Here is a 14,004-nt window from a genome sequence, read left to right as displayed (position 1 = left end):
ATATCGACCTATTTTTAGGCAGTCTATTCTGGTCGCATGATTCTGTGTCAGCCAGCGGCGGCGGCAAGGAAATGGAAAGAGCCCCCCCCCCCCCGCCCAACGACGACGACTGGAATATCCGGGAGCGATGACGTCACCCATAGGCCACGATAGTGCATTGAGGGTTGAAAACAGGTAAGTATATACATAATTTTTCATAGGATAGTTAGGTGTTGGGAGGGAGCTTTAACTGGAATTCTTAAAAAGGGGGGTGGAAAGTCTAAATGTTTTTTACCTTAATGCATTCCTTGCATTAAAAGTAAAAAATGTTTAGGTTTCAGCATCGCCCCTCAGCCCCCCTTTACTTACCCGAGACCTCATATGATCCAGCGACGTGCGCGTCTGCAGATCTTTTCTCCCCTTACTTCCAGGTCTCGCTGGCTTTGCTGGGTCACCAGTAGCCAATGGCTCCCAGTGCTTTCAATCAAAGCCAGTGATGAGAAAATGGGGGGTGGGGCCGAGTCCCACTGCCTGTGTCAATGGATGCAGCAGAGGGATTCGGGTGAGAGCATGCACGAGTGCCCCCATAGGAAGCAGCTTCCCATGGGGGCACTAGTCAGAAAAGAGGGGCCAAGAGCGCCAACGGGGGACCCAAAAAGAGAGAATAAATTCTGTTGTAATATGAAACGTACAAGGCTTTGCAGCATATAAACTACTTGAGTGTTCGATTTATCTTACCGCACTGTTTTTCTTTCTTGTATTTAAGCATGTCTTTATTTGTGTAGCCAGTAGTTCGCAATATGTCTTCTAGAAACATTTCTTTTACCTCAAAAGGCCGGCCTGGTACTGAAGAAAAAATAAAGTTATTACAAAGCACTAGTATTCAAGGCAGATTTATCCATACATGAATTTCACGTTTCCTTCAATTGCAACAGAAATTATTATTGATATAAATACAAATGATTAGTGTTCAGTTTAAATGGGGCTATATAGTGTACATTATATTGATATTTTTTTTAATTTGTACTACCGTAGTTATTGAGTATATAGATGGCAGCCATCAGTTGAGCATGAACCTGTCATATCACTGCAGCTTGAAGAACCGTTTAGCTCATGCAACTACAAAATGGATACTTTCACTCTGCATATGTAGCAGGTACACTTCAATGTTTCCTTGTAGTTCTTCCCCATGACAATAAGTAGGAGAAAAGTAGATGGACAGCCGCACACCAATAAATAACCATAAAAAGTTAGCCTTTATTTGTGCAAAAGGATAAAAGCACTACAAAGCACAGCAAGCAGTGGGATATAAATAGCTGACGCGTTTCGCACAGAGGTCTAGTGCTTAATCATAGCTATCGTCAGCTATTTATATCCCACTGCTTGCTGTGCTTTGTAATGCTTTTATCCTTTTGCACAAATAAAGGCTACCTTTTTAAGGTTATTTTTCAGTATGCGGCTGTCCATCTACTTTTATCCTAATTTTTGCCTTGCCAGCACCCACGGTGTCTGAGGAGGACATTGATTGCTCATTGTACTCACCTAGTGCGGCGGTCTCTTTCTCTCCATGACAATAAGTAGATTGAAAAATGCACAACGATGATATGCAGCATAGCCAAAAGTCGGTTTCAAGGTATATTAACCACTTCAATAACAGACACATTTACCCCACTCCTGCCCAGGTCTTTTGGTAATCACCAGTTTTTTTTTTTTTTGCTAAATAAAACAGAAAAAGGCCAAAAAAATTAAAAATAAAATAAAAAGTGGTTCTTTTTGTTTCTGTTAAAAATGTTTGCAAATAATCTCTCTTCACAAATGTAGGCGAACTGTACTCTGCTACATTTCTTTGGTCAAAAGAACCCAAATCATTGTTATTTAGCCTGTAAGAAAGTTATAGAGCACTCAAACTATTATTGATCAATCAAGGAGGAGACGAGGAGAACGGCGGTCAGTCACATAAGCACCGACCGGCGCTCTGAAGTAAGCCATCTCAAATATTTCCCAAATTTCCCCTTTTTTGGAAAGTAGACAGTCCAGTCAGTAAGCGGTATATGGTAAGAGTTTACATACTGTCACCAGTAAAGAACAGCGTCATTATATAACTGGTGTGGAGGTGATCAGGGACACTGGTGACCATATGTAAAAAAAAAAAAAAAAAAAGTATCAATAATTTTCTTTTTTTAACACAATGACCAGAGCAATACAGTATTGCCATAGTAACTCTAGAGAAGTTATCAGGATTTTTTTTTTACACAATATGATTGCTTATACCAGTGAATTGCACTGTATAAGCAACCATATTTTACTGAATGAAACTGATTCAGTGTGTATTGTGATTAGCCACAGATAATCACATGGTACAAATGGGATGTGATTGGCAATGTCTTAACAATGTGATTACTGTAACCAATCACAGTTAGCAACACAATTGTACACAATGAAAGGAAGCCATTATTTGTTTACAATTGCCATGTGATCTGCTGTGATTGGTCACAGGGTTCACATGGTAACTACAGCAGGTCAGTACACTGATCAGTTATTGGGTCCCACCCAGCTGTCATTTGATAATAGGCTGGCGGGAAGTGGGTAACCTACTTGAAAATGTTTTTTTTAAAAAACAGCTTGAGTAAGTAAGAAATTTAAGTGTATGGTAGCCAAAAAATGTTTTTTGTTCAAATTGAACAGAGCTGGGAAAGAATGCAACCCCTATCTGTTTTTTACTACCATCAGATACAGGGATTCCCCCTCACTTACTATCCAGAAACAAAATCTTTACCAAAAAGTTAGGGAGATTTTACCGAACACAAAACTAAAAATGCCTTTTATTTACTAAGAGTAGGGCAAGGCAAGAACCCCTGTCAGATTTTTTTTTTCTGTCTGTGCCCGTTGCAAATTTTCCTCTTCCTGACTTCCCAGACTCTGTCTGGTAAAACCATTGTCACCACAAGAATAAGTGAGGAAACACTGCTGACAAACATCACATAGCAGTAAGAACCCAATGGGGTTGTAATCCTTCCCCACTATATCTATTAGGGGTGCAACGGATCCGAAAACTCACGGATCGGATCATTTTTCGGATCAGCAAAAAAGAAAAAAAAATACTAATCATGTTACACCCAACAGAGTTTTAGATTTCACAGTTATTTTCAACACAAAACGGAGCTTAAATACAGAATATGTAAATCTGACGGACTGTTAACATGTTACATTTTAAAATCCGCAGCAAACCTTACATGATTGCTAATGTGACAGAACACTAACTGTGTAATCACGGTGAGTCAGTGACATCCATCGCTTCTGTCGGCTGCTCCAGGGGAATTCAGTCCCATGCTGTGAAGTGTCACTGGCAAGCACACGGTCTCCACTGGGGTGGAGCAAGATGGCCGCCGCGCCGGAGCTAGGCCGAAGCCGGGGACTTTCCTACGGCCGAGGCTCCGGAGCGCTCCGCGGATCGTGTGGTGTGCCGATCCGAACGGGGTGGCCCGTTCGGATCACGGATCGGTGACGATCCGTTGCACCCCTAATATCTATAAATAAATATATTAAATATATTCAATAAAAAGCAGCTTGACTGAATGTGTTCTTTCTACAGTTCTCTCTGATATATCACAGTAAGCTCCACAGTGCGTGTCATTGATAAAAATATGCTGTACAATAGCTTAGTTCAGAGCGCCAGTCGGCGCTCAGCTGACTGCTGGTCTCCTCCCCCGATGCGATAACTGCAGGGAGATTCTGGGAAACCCCCGTTGACGTCGGCAGAGACGAGAACAGCGGGCAACCACATAAGCACCGAACGGCGCTTTGAAGTAAGCTATCATACAGCACATTTAAAAAAAAGACATTCACCGGGGAGCTTAGTGTTATGTATAAAAGAGGAAACTATAGATGAAATAGGCTGTTTTGTTTTAGAGCAGGAGAGGATCGGGGCGCTGTCAGGCAGAGAGGGGAGAGTACACAGGAGACAGAGCAGGCTGGGGATGATGGAGGCACGTACTGATGACTCCGGTGTCGGGGCTCTGCAGCCCTGATATATGGGAGTCAGCCCAGAGAGGGTAGAAATTGGCAGGATCAGCCAGGTTTTTTTTAGGTGTTACAGGGGGCAAAATGACAGAGCACAAGCACTGTACTGTATAACATGCTTTAAGAGAAAAGGATCTGTTTTTTTGGGGGGGGGGGGTCGGGTTAAAAAACACTTTAACCACTTAAGAACCGGAAGATTTGCCACCTTAATGACCAGGCCATTTTTTGCGGTATGGCACTGCGTCGCTGTACCCAAACAAAATTGATGTCCTTTTTTTCCCCCACAAATAGAGCTTTATTTTGGGGGCATCTGATCACCTCTGCCGTTTTAATTTTTTGCGCTTTGAACAAAAAAACAGCGACAATTTAAAAAAAAAAATAAGTGTTTACTTTTTGCTATAATATACAAAAAAAAAAAAAAATGTCTTCATCAATTTAGGCCAATATGTATTCTTCTACATATTTTTGGTAAAGAAAAAAAAATTGCAGCAAGCGTATATTAATTGGTTTGCACAAAAGTTATAGCATTTACAAAATATATATTTATGGCATTATAATTTTTTTTTTGCAGTAATGGCGGTGAGCAGCGATTTTTAGCGGGACTGCAACATTGTGGAGGACAGATGGGACACTTGACACTTTTTTGGGACCAGTAACATTTATACAGCGATCAGAGCTAAGAATAGTCACTGATTACTGTAAACATTTTACTGTTAAGGAAGGTGTTAACACTAGGGGGCAATCAACAGGTCAAGTGTTCCCTAGGGAGGTGTTTATAACTTGTGGGGGGAGTGCACTAAAGGGAAGTAGAGAGATCGCTGTTCCTGATCACTAGAAACAGACGATCTCTCTCTACTTCCCTGACAGAACGGGGGATCTGTCTTTTAACATTGACAGATTCCCGTTCTGGCTCTCTGAGGAGCAATAGCGGATGGCCGTCGGACATAGCAGCTGCGCAGTTCAGCTTTTTAAATCGCGCATGCGTCTTCTATACCCCTTAAAGCGACCGCTGTACAGCTACAGCAATTTATGCAGGGGAGCCAACCTGCCACCGTATAATGACGGTGGCTGGCCGGCAAATAGTTAAAACATACAGTATAGCTGAGATTTTGAAAAACTAAGCCAACTATATAGTCTGACTTATATGTGAAACCTGACCTTGTAAAACAATGCATTCAGTTTAAAACAAAATAAAAAACAGTATTTTAAATTAAACAAAAAGAAAACTCATAAAAGACAAAATCTCTGTTCTCAGCTGCATAAGGGGCTTAAAAAGCTGAGGGTGGAGAAACAGCAGTACACGGATGAAAGGTTATGAATGATTGAGGGTGTCAGCACAGCCTGCCTGTTCTCCAATGGCCAAGTGCTATCAGAACAGCCAGAAAACTGACCACACTTGGATGGATTGCCACTTATGCCCATTGTGGTCAGTTTAAAATGGGGAAGCAGTCACATGGGTGGGCCGGACGAACATTTTGAAAATGACTGTACTGTCCCGTATCCCATTTCTCCTGCAAATGATACCAATGCACCTACCAAAACACTTCTTTGCGGAACTTCGCAGTCTATTTATTAAATTTGTGGGGGGGGGGGGGGGGGGCAAGAAACCCAGACACGCCATGCAAACACTACAAAGATCCAACTTAAAGGGGGGGGGGATTAGGCATCCCTAACATATTCCAATACTATCAAGCGATTGCGCTACAATGTATTCTGAACCGGAAGTTCCACACGTCCCTTTAAGCTGTGGGTTCCCCTTGAGAAGACGATGGCAGGACTTGTCCTACGTGCCTTGGGTCCCCTCGGAGGACAGGGGGCTCTCAGACTGGGTCTCCCTGCTTATAATACACTCCCCGACGATGTGGGACAAAATGAATGACCGCCTAGCTCTAGCACTGCGGACTTCTCAGCTGGCACCTGTGGGTCGATACCCATGGTTCTCTCCCATGGAGCTGAGAGCCTCCCTCGGAACTTGGGTAAGCAACGGAATTGTTAGTCTGGCAAAATTCGTGGAGAGCGGCATACTAGTGCCGCTAGATACCCTACGAGATCGGTATGGTAGCTTCCCCTTGGACTTCGGGAGACACCACCAGTTAGAGACTTTTCATTGCTAAATACCACAAACTAGCACGGATTAGAACCACTCTGACCGAATTTGAAAGTATGTGGGCATCTGCGGACCCACTGCCCCATATCTCAGCACTATACAGGATGCTAGAGGAGGTGACACCTAGCCCCACGCCCCTTTATATTAAAGAATGAGAAAGGGACCTCCAGTCTGACTTTACTGAGGAACAACTTCACCACCTATACCGCTTAACTCTCTCAAGCTCTGTAGATTCTAAGACCCAGGAAAACAACTACAAACTACTGTCGCAGTGGTACAGGGGGCCTACTACCCTAGCTAGAATTTTCCCTAATGCCTCCGATAGGTGCTGGAGGGGATGTTGACAGAAGGGCACGTTCCTCCATATTTGGTGGGAGTGCCAAGTGCTACAGCCGTTTTGGGAAATGGTTAGAAAACACATATCCGACAGCCTGGGCATTGATCTTCCGGCTCTGCCAAAACATTTCCTGCTCCATGTCTCGTTATAAACAAAGTGCTCTCCCCCACCTCCTCAACGCAGCAAATCGCCATATACCAATTCATTGGAAGAGCTTGCATATTCCAAGCGAGCAGGATTGGTTGGGGAAGGTGGGGGGGATCATGGAGGCAGAGAGTTGGCTCGATGACTGTAGAGACACTCGTAAAAAATCAACCTTACTTGGGCAGCTTGGAAAGCCCATGTACATGACCGAGTGACAATCACATCTAGTTTAGATGTTGCATTGCTTACTTTAGCGGATCCCTCCTTCGGGAAACTCGTCCAGGCGCACCGCCAGTCAACTACCACGGGCTCCACTTGAAAGTGGACCCACATCAGTGAACCCGGTGAGAGCTGTTCCACATGCCTTCATATACTTTCCTATCCCCTCTTTTCTCCTTTATCTCCTTTGCTTCTTACCTGACTTTTACCCTCTTTCTCTCCCCTCTCTTCTTCTACATGTGTATTTGTTCTGTTTTGTTGTGTTCTACCTATGGGACACCTGGGTGTCCTTTTTTGGGCTACCTGGAAGGTCTTCAGGTTTCTGATTGTTCTGGGTGCCTCAAGATTAATGCTGCTTATAAGTAAGGGAGCCATACTAGCAACAACTTTAGAGCTAGAGCATCTGGCCACCCTACCCTTCGCATCTGGCCACCCTACCCTTCTCCAGTTTGGAGGAGAGGCCTGCCCGCATTGATCGAATATCCGGGGCAGGTAGGGTGCCCCTTTGTATATCACCAATAGATGTTTCTCCCTGTGGATATGGTAGTCCGTGTTCAGACCATGCTAAACATACCCCCTGGTGTTCCTCACCCCCCTCCCCTCTTATCCCTCCCCTTAATTCCTACCCACCCCGGTTGCTTTGGCTTTGTTGTAATGTCAAACTGTTTATATAACTTGAAAATGAAAATAAAGACAATACAAAAAAAAATAAGGAAAGTAGGGTAACTGGGAGAAACACCAGGAGTTTCACACAAAAGAAGAAATACAAAGAGAACAGTATACTTTTTAACACATGTAAAATGGTACAGCAGACATATCAGAAATATAAAACATTGGGGTAACATAATTTTTAAATAAAACAGTGCAGGTAAAAGGTCTTCAGAAAATAAAAAAAGTTTATAATCTGCTGGAATTATCAGTACTACATACATTACAGGACAAAAAAGAAAGAACATAGTACATACTATATAAAATGGGACAGCCTCCGAAATATCTGAGAAACAGGTTAACATCCAAGGCGGCACTGGAAAGGATCAGCTTCAGAGTTGGATGCTTCTTTATCACATCCCTCAGCTTGATTAACAGAAAGTCGCTGAACCGATCACGCTCATGAACTTCATCCTGTTATATGACCAATGACAAGATGTAGCGAGTATTAAAAAAAAATAAAAAAAAGGATGCCAATATCTTGTCTGCATAAAATAAAGCTTTATCAACTTGTAATCAATGATAAGAAAGGCAAAAAGATGATAATTATTCATTCCATAAAATAACAGGATTTTTGCATTCACCCTTTTTTTATTTATTTTTTGGAATCCATTGGGAGAAACAGTATTTCACCTCTGGGTTATACTGCCACCTATCGAGAGTAGTAGGTAACACAGTCTAGCACCTTAGTCAAAGCGTCCGTCCTATGCATGTGCATTTGCATGAGGGAAAGAAGCCAGGAACCCTCCATCAAAACTGTTACAACTGAGATTTAAAGGATAAAAAAGGATAATTTAACCTGTGGAAGCATGTTACATATTTAGGGTGTAATTAATGTGTAACATGCTTCAGCAGTCCACACACAGTGGCCACAAGTTAACCACTTCAATACTGGACATATTTATACCTTCCTGCCCACATCTTTCAGCACTTTCACACAATGACAATTGTGCGGTCATCTAACACTTTACTCATTACATTTTTATAATGTTTTCATACAAATATAGATTTCACTCTGTGGTATTTAAAGCGGGGGTTCACCCAAAAATTAATTTTTAACATTACATTCAGCCGAGTTGTCCTAATGACAATCGGCTTTTTTTTTTATACCGCATTTCACTGCCGCTTCCGGGTATGTCTTCTGCGGGACTGGGCATTCCTATCTGATTGACAGGCTTCCGACCGTCGCATACAGCGAGTTGCCGAAAGAAGCCGAACGTCGGTGCGGCTCTATACGGCGCCTGCGCACCGACGTTCGGCTTCTTTCGGCAACTCATGACACGCTGTATGCGCCGGTCGGAAGCCTGTCAATCAGATAGGAACGCCCAGTCCCGCAGAAGACATACCCGGAAGCGGCGGTGAAAATAAAGTATGTACGAAAATAAAAAAACAGCCGATTGTCATTAGGACAACTCGGCTGAATGTAATGTTAAAAATTTATTTTTTGGGTGAACCCCCGCTTTAATCACCACTGGGTTTTTTTTTTGTGAAAGAAAATAGACAGAAAATGTTCAAAAAAAAAACAAACACAAACCTGTTTGTTGTATTTTGAAAATAAAATATATCTTTCTTCATACATTTAGAGCCGGTTCACACTGGGGCGACCTGGGATCCGACTTCAAGACGCCCCAAGCTGCGCAGTCGAGAAAATTAATTAAAGTGAATGGGAGCCGTCTTAATGTACACTACTTAGGTCTGGTGTGGATTTCAAGGGGAACCCCCTACGCCGAAAAAACGGTGTGGGGGTTCCCCCCAAATCCATACCAGACCCTTATCCGAGTCCTGCATCTGTGTACATTGACACAAAATGTAGAACTCGACTCGGTCCCGCCGCCCACGTCATTGGATTTGATTGACATGTGGAATTACACCCCAAAATACATTCTGCTACTTCTCCTGAGTATGGATATGTAATAGATTTTGTGGGCGTTTGAACGGTCATTGCATTTTAGGGCCTCTAAAGACATTACGTTTATAGCCAGCATTATGGAGTTTGTGCCACACTCAGAATATTGCATGCATGCCCAATATTAGAACACTAAAAATCAAACACAGTGCTGCACTACCAGTGAATAATCAAAATAAAACGGTCCCACATCAAAAATATAAAAATTCTGCAGTGATAAATAGTCCGTAAAACGAAGTCTAAATGAAAACCAAAAAAATATAAAAATATATCTCCCTAAAAATATCACAAAAAGTTCAATAAAGTTTTTGTCTTGCTTCACCAAATTGCGAAAAAACACTATTTTTTAAAACAGCTTAACTGTACAAATCATTTTCTTGGAGTACACCACGGGACACAGAGCCATTCATTACAAAATGGGTTAAGGGTCACCAGCGGTGAATGGACACTGGAACAACCAATTGAAGACAGTTCCCCTCCATATAACCCCTCCCATCAGGGAAGTACCTCAGTTTTGAAGCAAGCAATAAGGTTCCCATAAGTAGGGGGGGGACCTCTGTGTCCCGTGGTGTACTCCAAGAAAAGGATTTTACAGGTAAGCAGTTTTAAAAATCCTGTTTTCTTTATCGTACACCACGGGACACAGCCATTCATTACATAATGCAGGGATCCTCAAACTACGGCCCTCCAGCTGTTATGGAACTACACATCCCATGAAGCATTGTAAAACTCTGACATTCACAGACATGACTAGGCATGATGGGAATTGTAGTTCCTGAACAACTGGAGGGCCGTAGTTTGAAGACCCATGACATAATGGAACGTCCAAGAGCAATGCTCCATATAAAGGGTGGGAGACACAGATCAAGCAGGCTGCTACAGACAAGAAGCCCTATACTGCTGCAGACAGCACACTTCGCCCGAAGGCGGCATCCTCATGTCCTTTCACATCTATCTGATAGAATTTGGAAAATGTGTGGACTGAAGTCCAAGTTGCAGCTTTACAGATCTGAGCCAACGAAGCCTGGTGGTGCACTGCCCATGAAGCACTAATCCTGCCTCTGACTGATCTATAACAAGTAGATCGTCTACATAGGCTGTTATCGCTATGCCCTGTGCCCTCAGAGGGGCTAGCACCTTTGTAAATAACCGGGGTGCGATAGCCACACCAAAGGGCAGAGCCACAAACTGTAAGTGGAGATGTTCTATCGCAAACCTTAAAACTTTTGGTGAGCGGGATGGACAGGCACATGTAAATATGTGTCTTTGATGTCTATTGACGCCATGAATTCTCCGCCATGTAGGGTGGCGACCACTGATCGAATGGTTTCCATTCGGAAATGGCGAATGTTCAGAAATTGATTTAGAGATCTTAGATCCAGAATGGGTCCGAAGTCTGTTTGGTTTTGGGATCACAAGGAGGTTTGAAAAAAAAACCTGAACCTTGCTCCTTTAGGGGTACTTCTGGGATCACCCCTTGAGACAGCAAGTGATCCAATCCTGTAAAGAAGGACGCTCTTTTTAGTGGATCCTTGGAGAGCCTTGAGCTTCAGAACTGAGAAGATGGGGTCTCTCGAAATTCCAGCTTGTACCCTAGGGATACTGTGGATACTACCCATTTGTCCTGGATTTGTCTGCCATGCCGCTGAAAACTGCCAAAGCCATCCCCCCACTCGGCCGAGCAGGGGCGTCACTTCATTAAGAGGCTTTGGGGTTTTGCTTGTTAGCTTTTGGATCTCACAGCTTCTTGTTCTTCTGGGCCTGGTCTTCTTTAGCCTCTGTGACTGTCTGAAAATGCCATCGCCACTGGCTGGAGGTAGATTTACCAGGACCCGTGGAGAGAGATCGTTTAAAACAAGGTCGCTCACCATGGAAGGGGAAAACCTTTTTGCATGGTGCCTCTGCTGACCAATGCTTTAGCCAAAGAATTCTGCACATATGCACCAGCTGGAGTGTGAGAAAAGATGCCTGCTGAATTGAATCTCTTATAGCATCCATTGTAAAACATAAGGCTTTAGGCAAATTGAGGACCTGACACATCTACTGCTGCTACAGCAGGTTGGGCAACTGAACCGGCCAGAAGAAATATTTTAGTAAAGATTCCAACTTCTTTTCCGAAGGATCTTTAAACACCTGTACGTTATCCACTGGACAAGTCAGGTTCTTATCTACACAAGAAATGGCTGCATCTACAGAAGGCAGACTCCACTTCTTGGAAAACTCTTCCTCCATAGGATAAAGAATGTCAAACTTCTTAGGAGGTGAGAAATGCTTATCTGGATGTAACCAGTCTGCGTAGATTAACTTTTTTAATAACGGATGAACCGGAAAAGAGCATGCACCCTGCAGGGATCTTAATGAACCCAGGTAGGAGACAGGTGATTCAGTTAACTCCGAAGAGGCCAACCTGAATGCAGTACGCACTGTTTTAGCATAACATTGTACCTGTGACCTTAGCATCTGAGAAGCAGAGAAGGGTTCCTCAGATATCCCTGATCCATCAGACTCCTCATCCCTGTCCTCTGTAAGTGTTACCTCATCCTTCTCTTCTTCAGATTTTTCTGAAAGAGGATCTAAAACAAACAAAGGAGATCTGCTTCGCTTTTTGTCCTTTTGCGAAGACTTTGAGATTAGCGTATCGATCTTAGCTTTTAATTTTTCCAGGGCTGTGGTAAATATGTGTCCTCCGTGACATATGCAGGCCCAGGTGCCACCGGAGAAATTGTTACCCCTGATAGTGGCAATGGCTCCTCCTGTACAATTACGTCAAAATTTACAGGGGAGGAAGGTACCGAGCAGGCACGGCTAGAGGCCCCTGTCTCAGGCGGCGGGGCTTTCTTAGTCCCTGAATTCTTTCTAAGGGAAGACATATTACTAAGCAACATGCCGAGGTACCACAACGCATATACTACTGTGCTCAGTTTAGCAATCTACGCACCACTATAGCACTTAAAGGGGTTTTAAACCCTTGTGTAAAACTTCTGAGAGTGACCGGCCCCCTAGCACCCCCATTTTACTCACCCGAGTCCATTCGTTCCCTCCGCAGAGACGTGCTCTTCCTCTCTGCCCGTTGTCTCCGCTCTTGATTGGACCGATTGTTAACAGGGCAGCCATTGGCTCCCGCTGCTGTCAATCAAATCCAATGACACAGGCACCTTGGGGCAGGGCCGAGTCCTGCATTCCGTGTGAATGTACACAGATACAGGACTCGGAAGCGCGCGCACGGGTGTTCACCTTAGGAGAGCCTTCTTCAATGTGGACACTCGATGAGGGGAAGAGGCTACTAGCACCGCCATGTGACCCCAGAAGTCGAGGATCGGGGCCACTCTGTGCAAAACGATATGCACAGTGGAGGCAAGTAGGACTTTTTTTTTTTTTTAAGCAGTGCGGGCTATACGGACAAAACAATTCCTGTGTAAACGAGAATGCCGTGTGATGACGTCATCAAAATGACTCCTCCCCTATACGCGTTACATCAATGGGTGCGACTTCTTCAGTACATGATTGCATGTACAGGTACGCGATTTTGCACTTTTGGGTACGCAGTGCACATGCATGCCGCCGGCGACATGCTCGTGCTGTGATTGGACACAGTGGAAGCAACTCAGCGGGTCTGGTGGACTCGTTGAACATCCCCAACAGAAAACAAGGCAGATCGCTGTTCTGTTAGTAGGAAAGACAGGAATCCCATGTGGGATCTCTGTCTTCCCACAGTTAGAAAGCACTCCCTAGGAACACATTTAACCCTTTGATCGCACCAGATGTTAACCCCTTCTCTGCCAGTGTCATTATTACAGTGACAGTGCATATTTTTTAGCACTGATCACTGTATTGGTGTCGCTGGTCTCCAAAAAAGCATCACTTAGTGTCCGATTCGTCTGAGTCACAATGTTGCAGTCCCGCTAGAAGTCACCGATCGCCACCATTACTTGTAAAAAAAAAAAAAAAATTCCATAAAAATATCCCATAGATTGTAGACACTAACTTTTGTGCAAACCAATCAATATGCGCTTATAGGGATTTTTTTTAACCAAAAAACATAGCAAAATATATATTGGCTTAAATTGATGAAGGAACTAGATTTTAAATTATTTTATTGGGGATATTCTTCATAGCATAAAGTAAACATTGTTTTTTTTCCCCAAATTGTCGGTCCTTATTTTGTTTATAGCGGAAAAATAAAAACCATAGGAGGTGATCAAATACCACCAAAAGAAAGCTCTATTTGTGGGGGGAAAAAACACATCAATTGTATTTGGGTACAGCCTTGCAAGAGCGTGCAACTGTCAGTTAAAATAACGGAGTGCCATATCACATATGCAGATATCATATGCAGACATCGCCCAAATTGTCCCCTTCACTCCTCCCAGGACCCCCTGCTCACTAGCTCCCTTGTTACCTCCTCCCATGCTCGCCTTCAGGACTTCTTCAGAGCCTAGCCTATCCTCTGGAACTCCCTGCCCCGGCATGTCTGATCCAGCCCCTACCCTGTCAACCTTTAGGATATCCCTGAAAACTCATTTATTCAGGGAAGCTTATTCCACACCCACCTAACAACTGTCCCCAAGCCACCCCCATTAAATC

General features: G+C 43.6%; 1 protein-coding gene across 3 annotated transcripts in view; it reads right to left on the bottom strand.

Annotated features, from left to right (window-relative positions):
• The window catches only part of YTHDC2 (YTH domain containing 2), a 315,708-nt gene that overhangs the window by 230,083 nt on the left and 71,621 nt on the right, over nucleotides 1-14,004 (bottom strand). For all 3 annotated transcript variants that reach the window (XM_040343611.1, XM_040343620.1, XM_040343628.1), the window contains 2 exons: nucleotides 7,772-7,928; nucleotides 718-825 (listed from right to left, as the gene is read on the bottom strand). In XM_040343611.1, the coding sequence (XP_040199545.1) occupies nucleotides 718-825; nucleotides 7,772-7,928 (265 nt within the window). The remainder of the gene's footprint in view (nucleotides 1-717; nucleotides 826-7,771; nucleotides 7,929-14,004) is intronic.

This window comes from Rana temporaria, chromosome 1, assembly GCF_905171775.1.
Source record: "Rana temporaria chromosome 1, aRanTem1.1, whole genome shotgun sequence".
Classification (NCBI taxonomy): domain Eukaryota; kingdom Metazoa; phylum Chordata; class Amphibia; order Anura; family Ranidae; genus Rana; species Rana temporaria.
The sequence above is the reverse complement of the archived record's forward strand: the minus strand, read 5'-3'. Positions and strand labels throughout refer to the sequence as shown.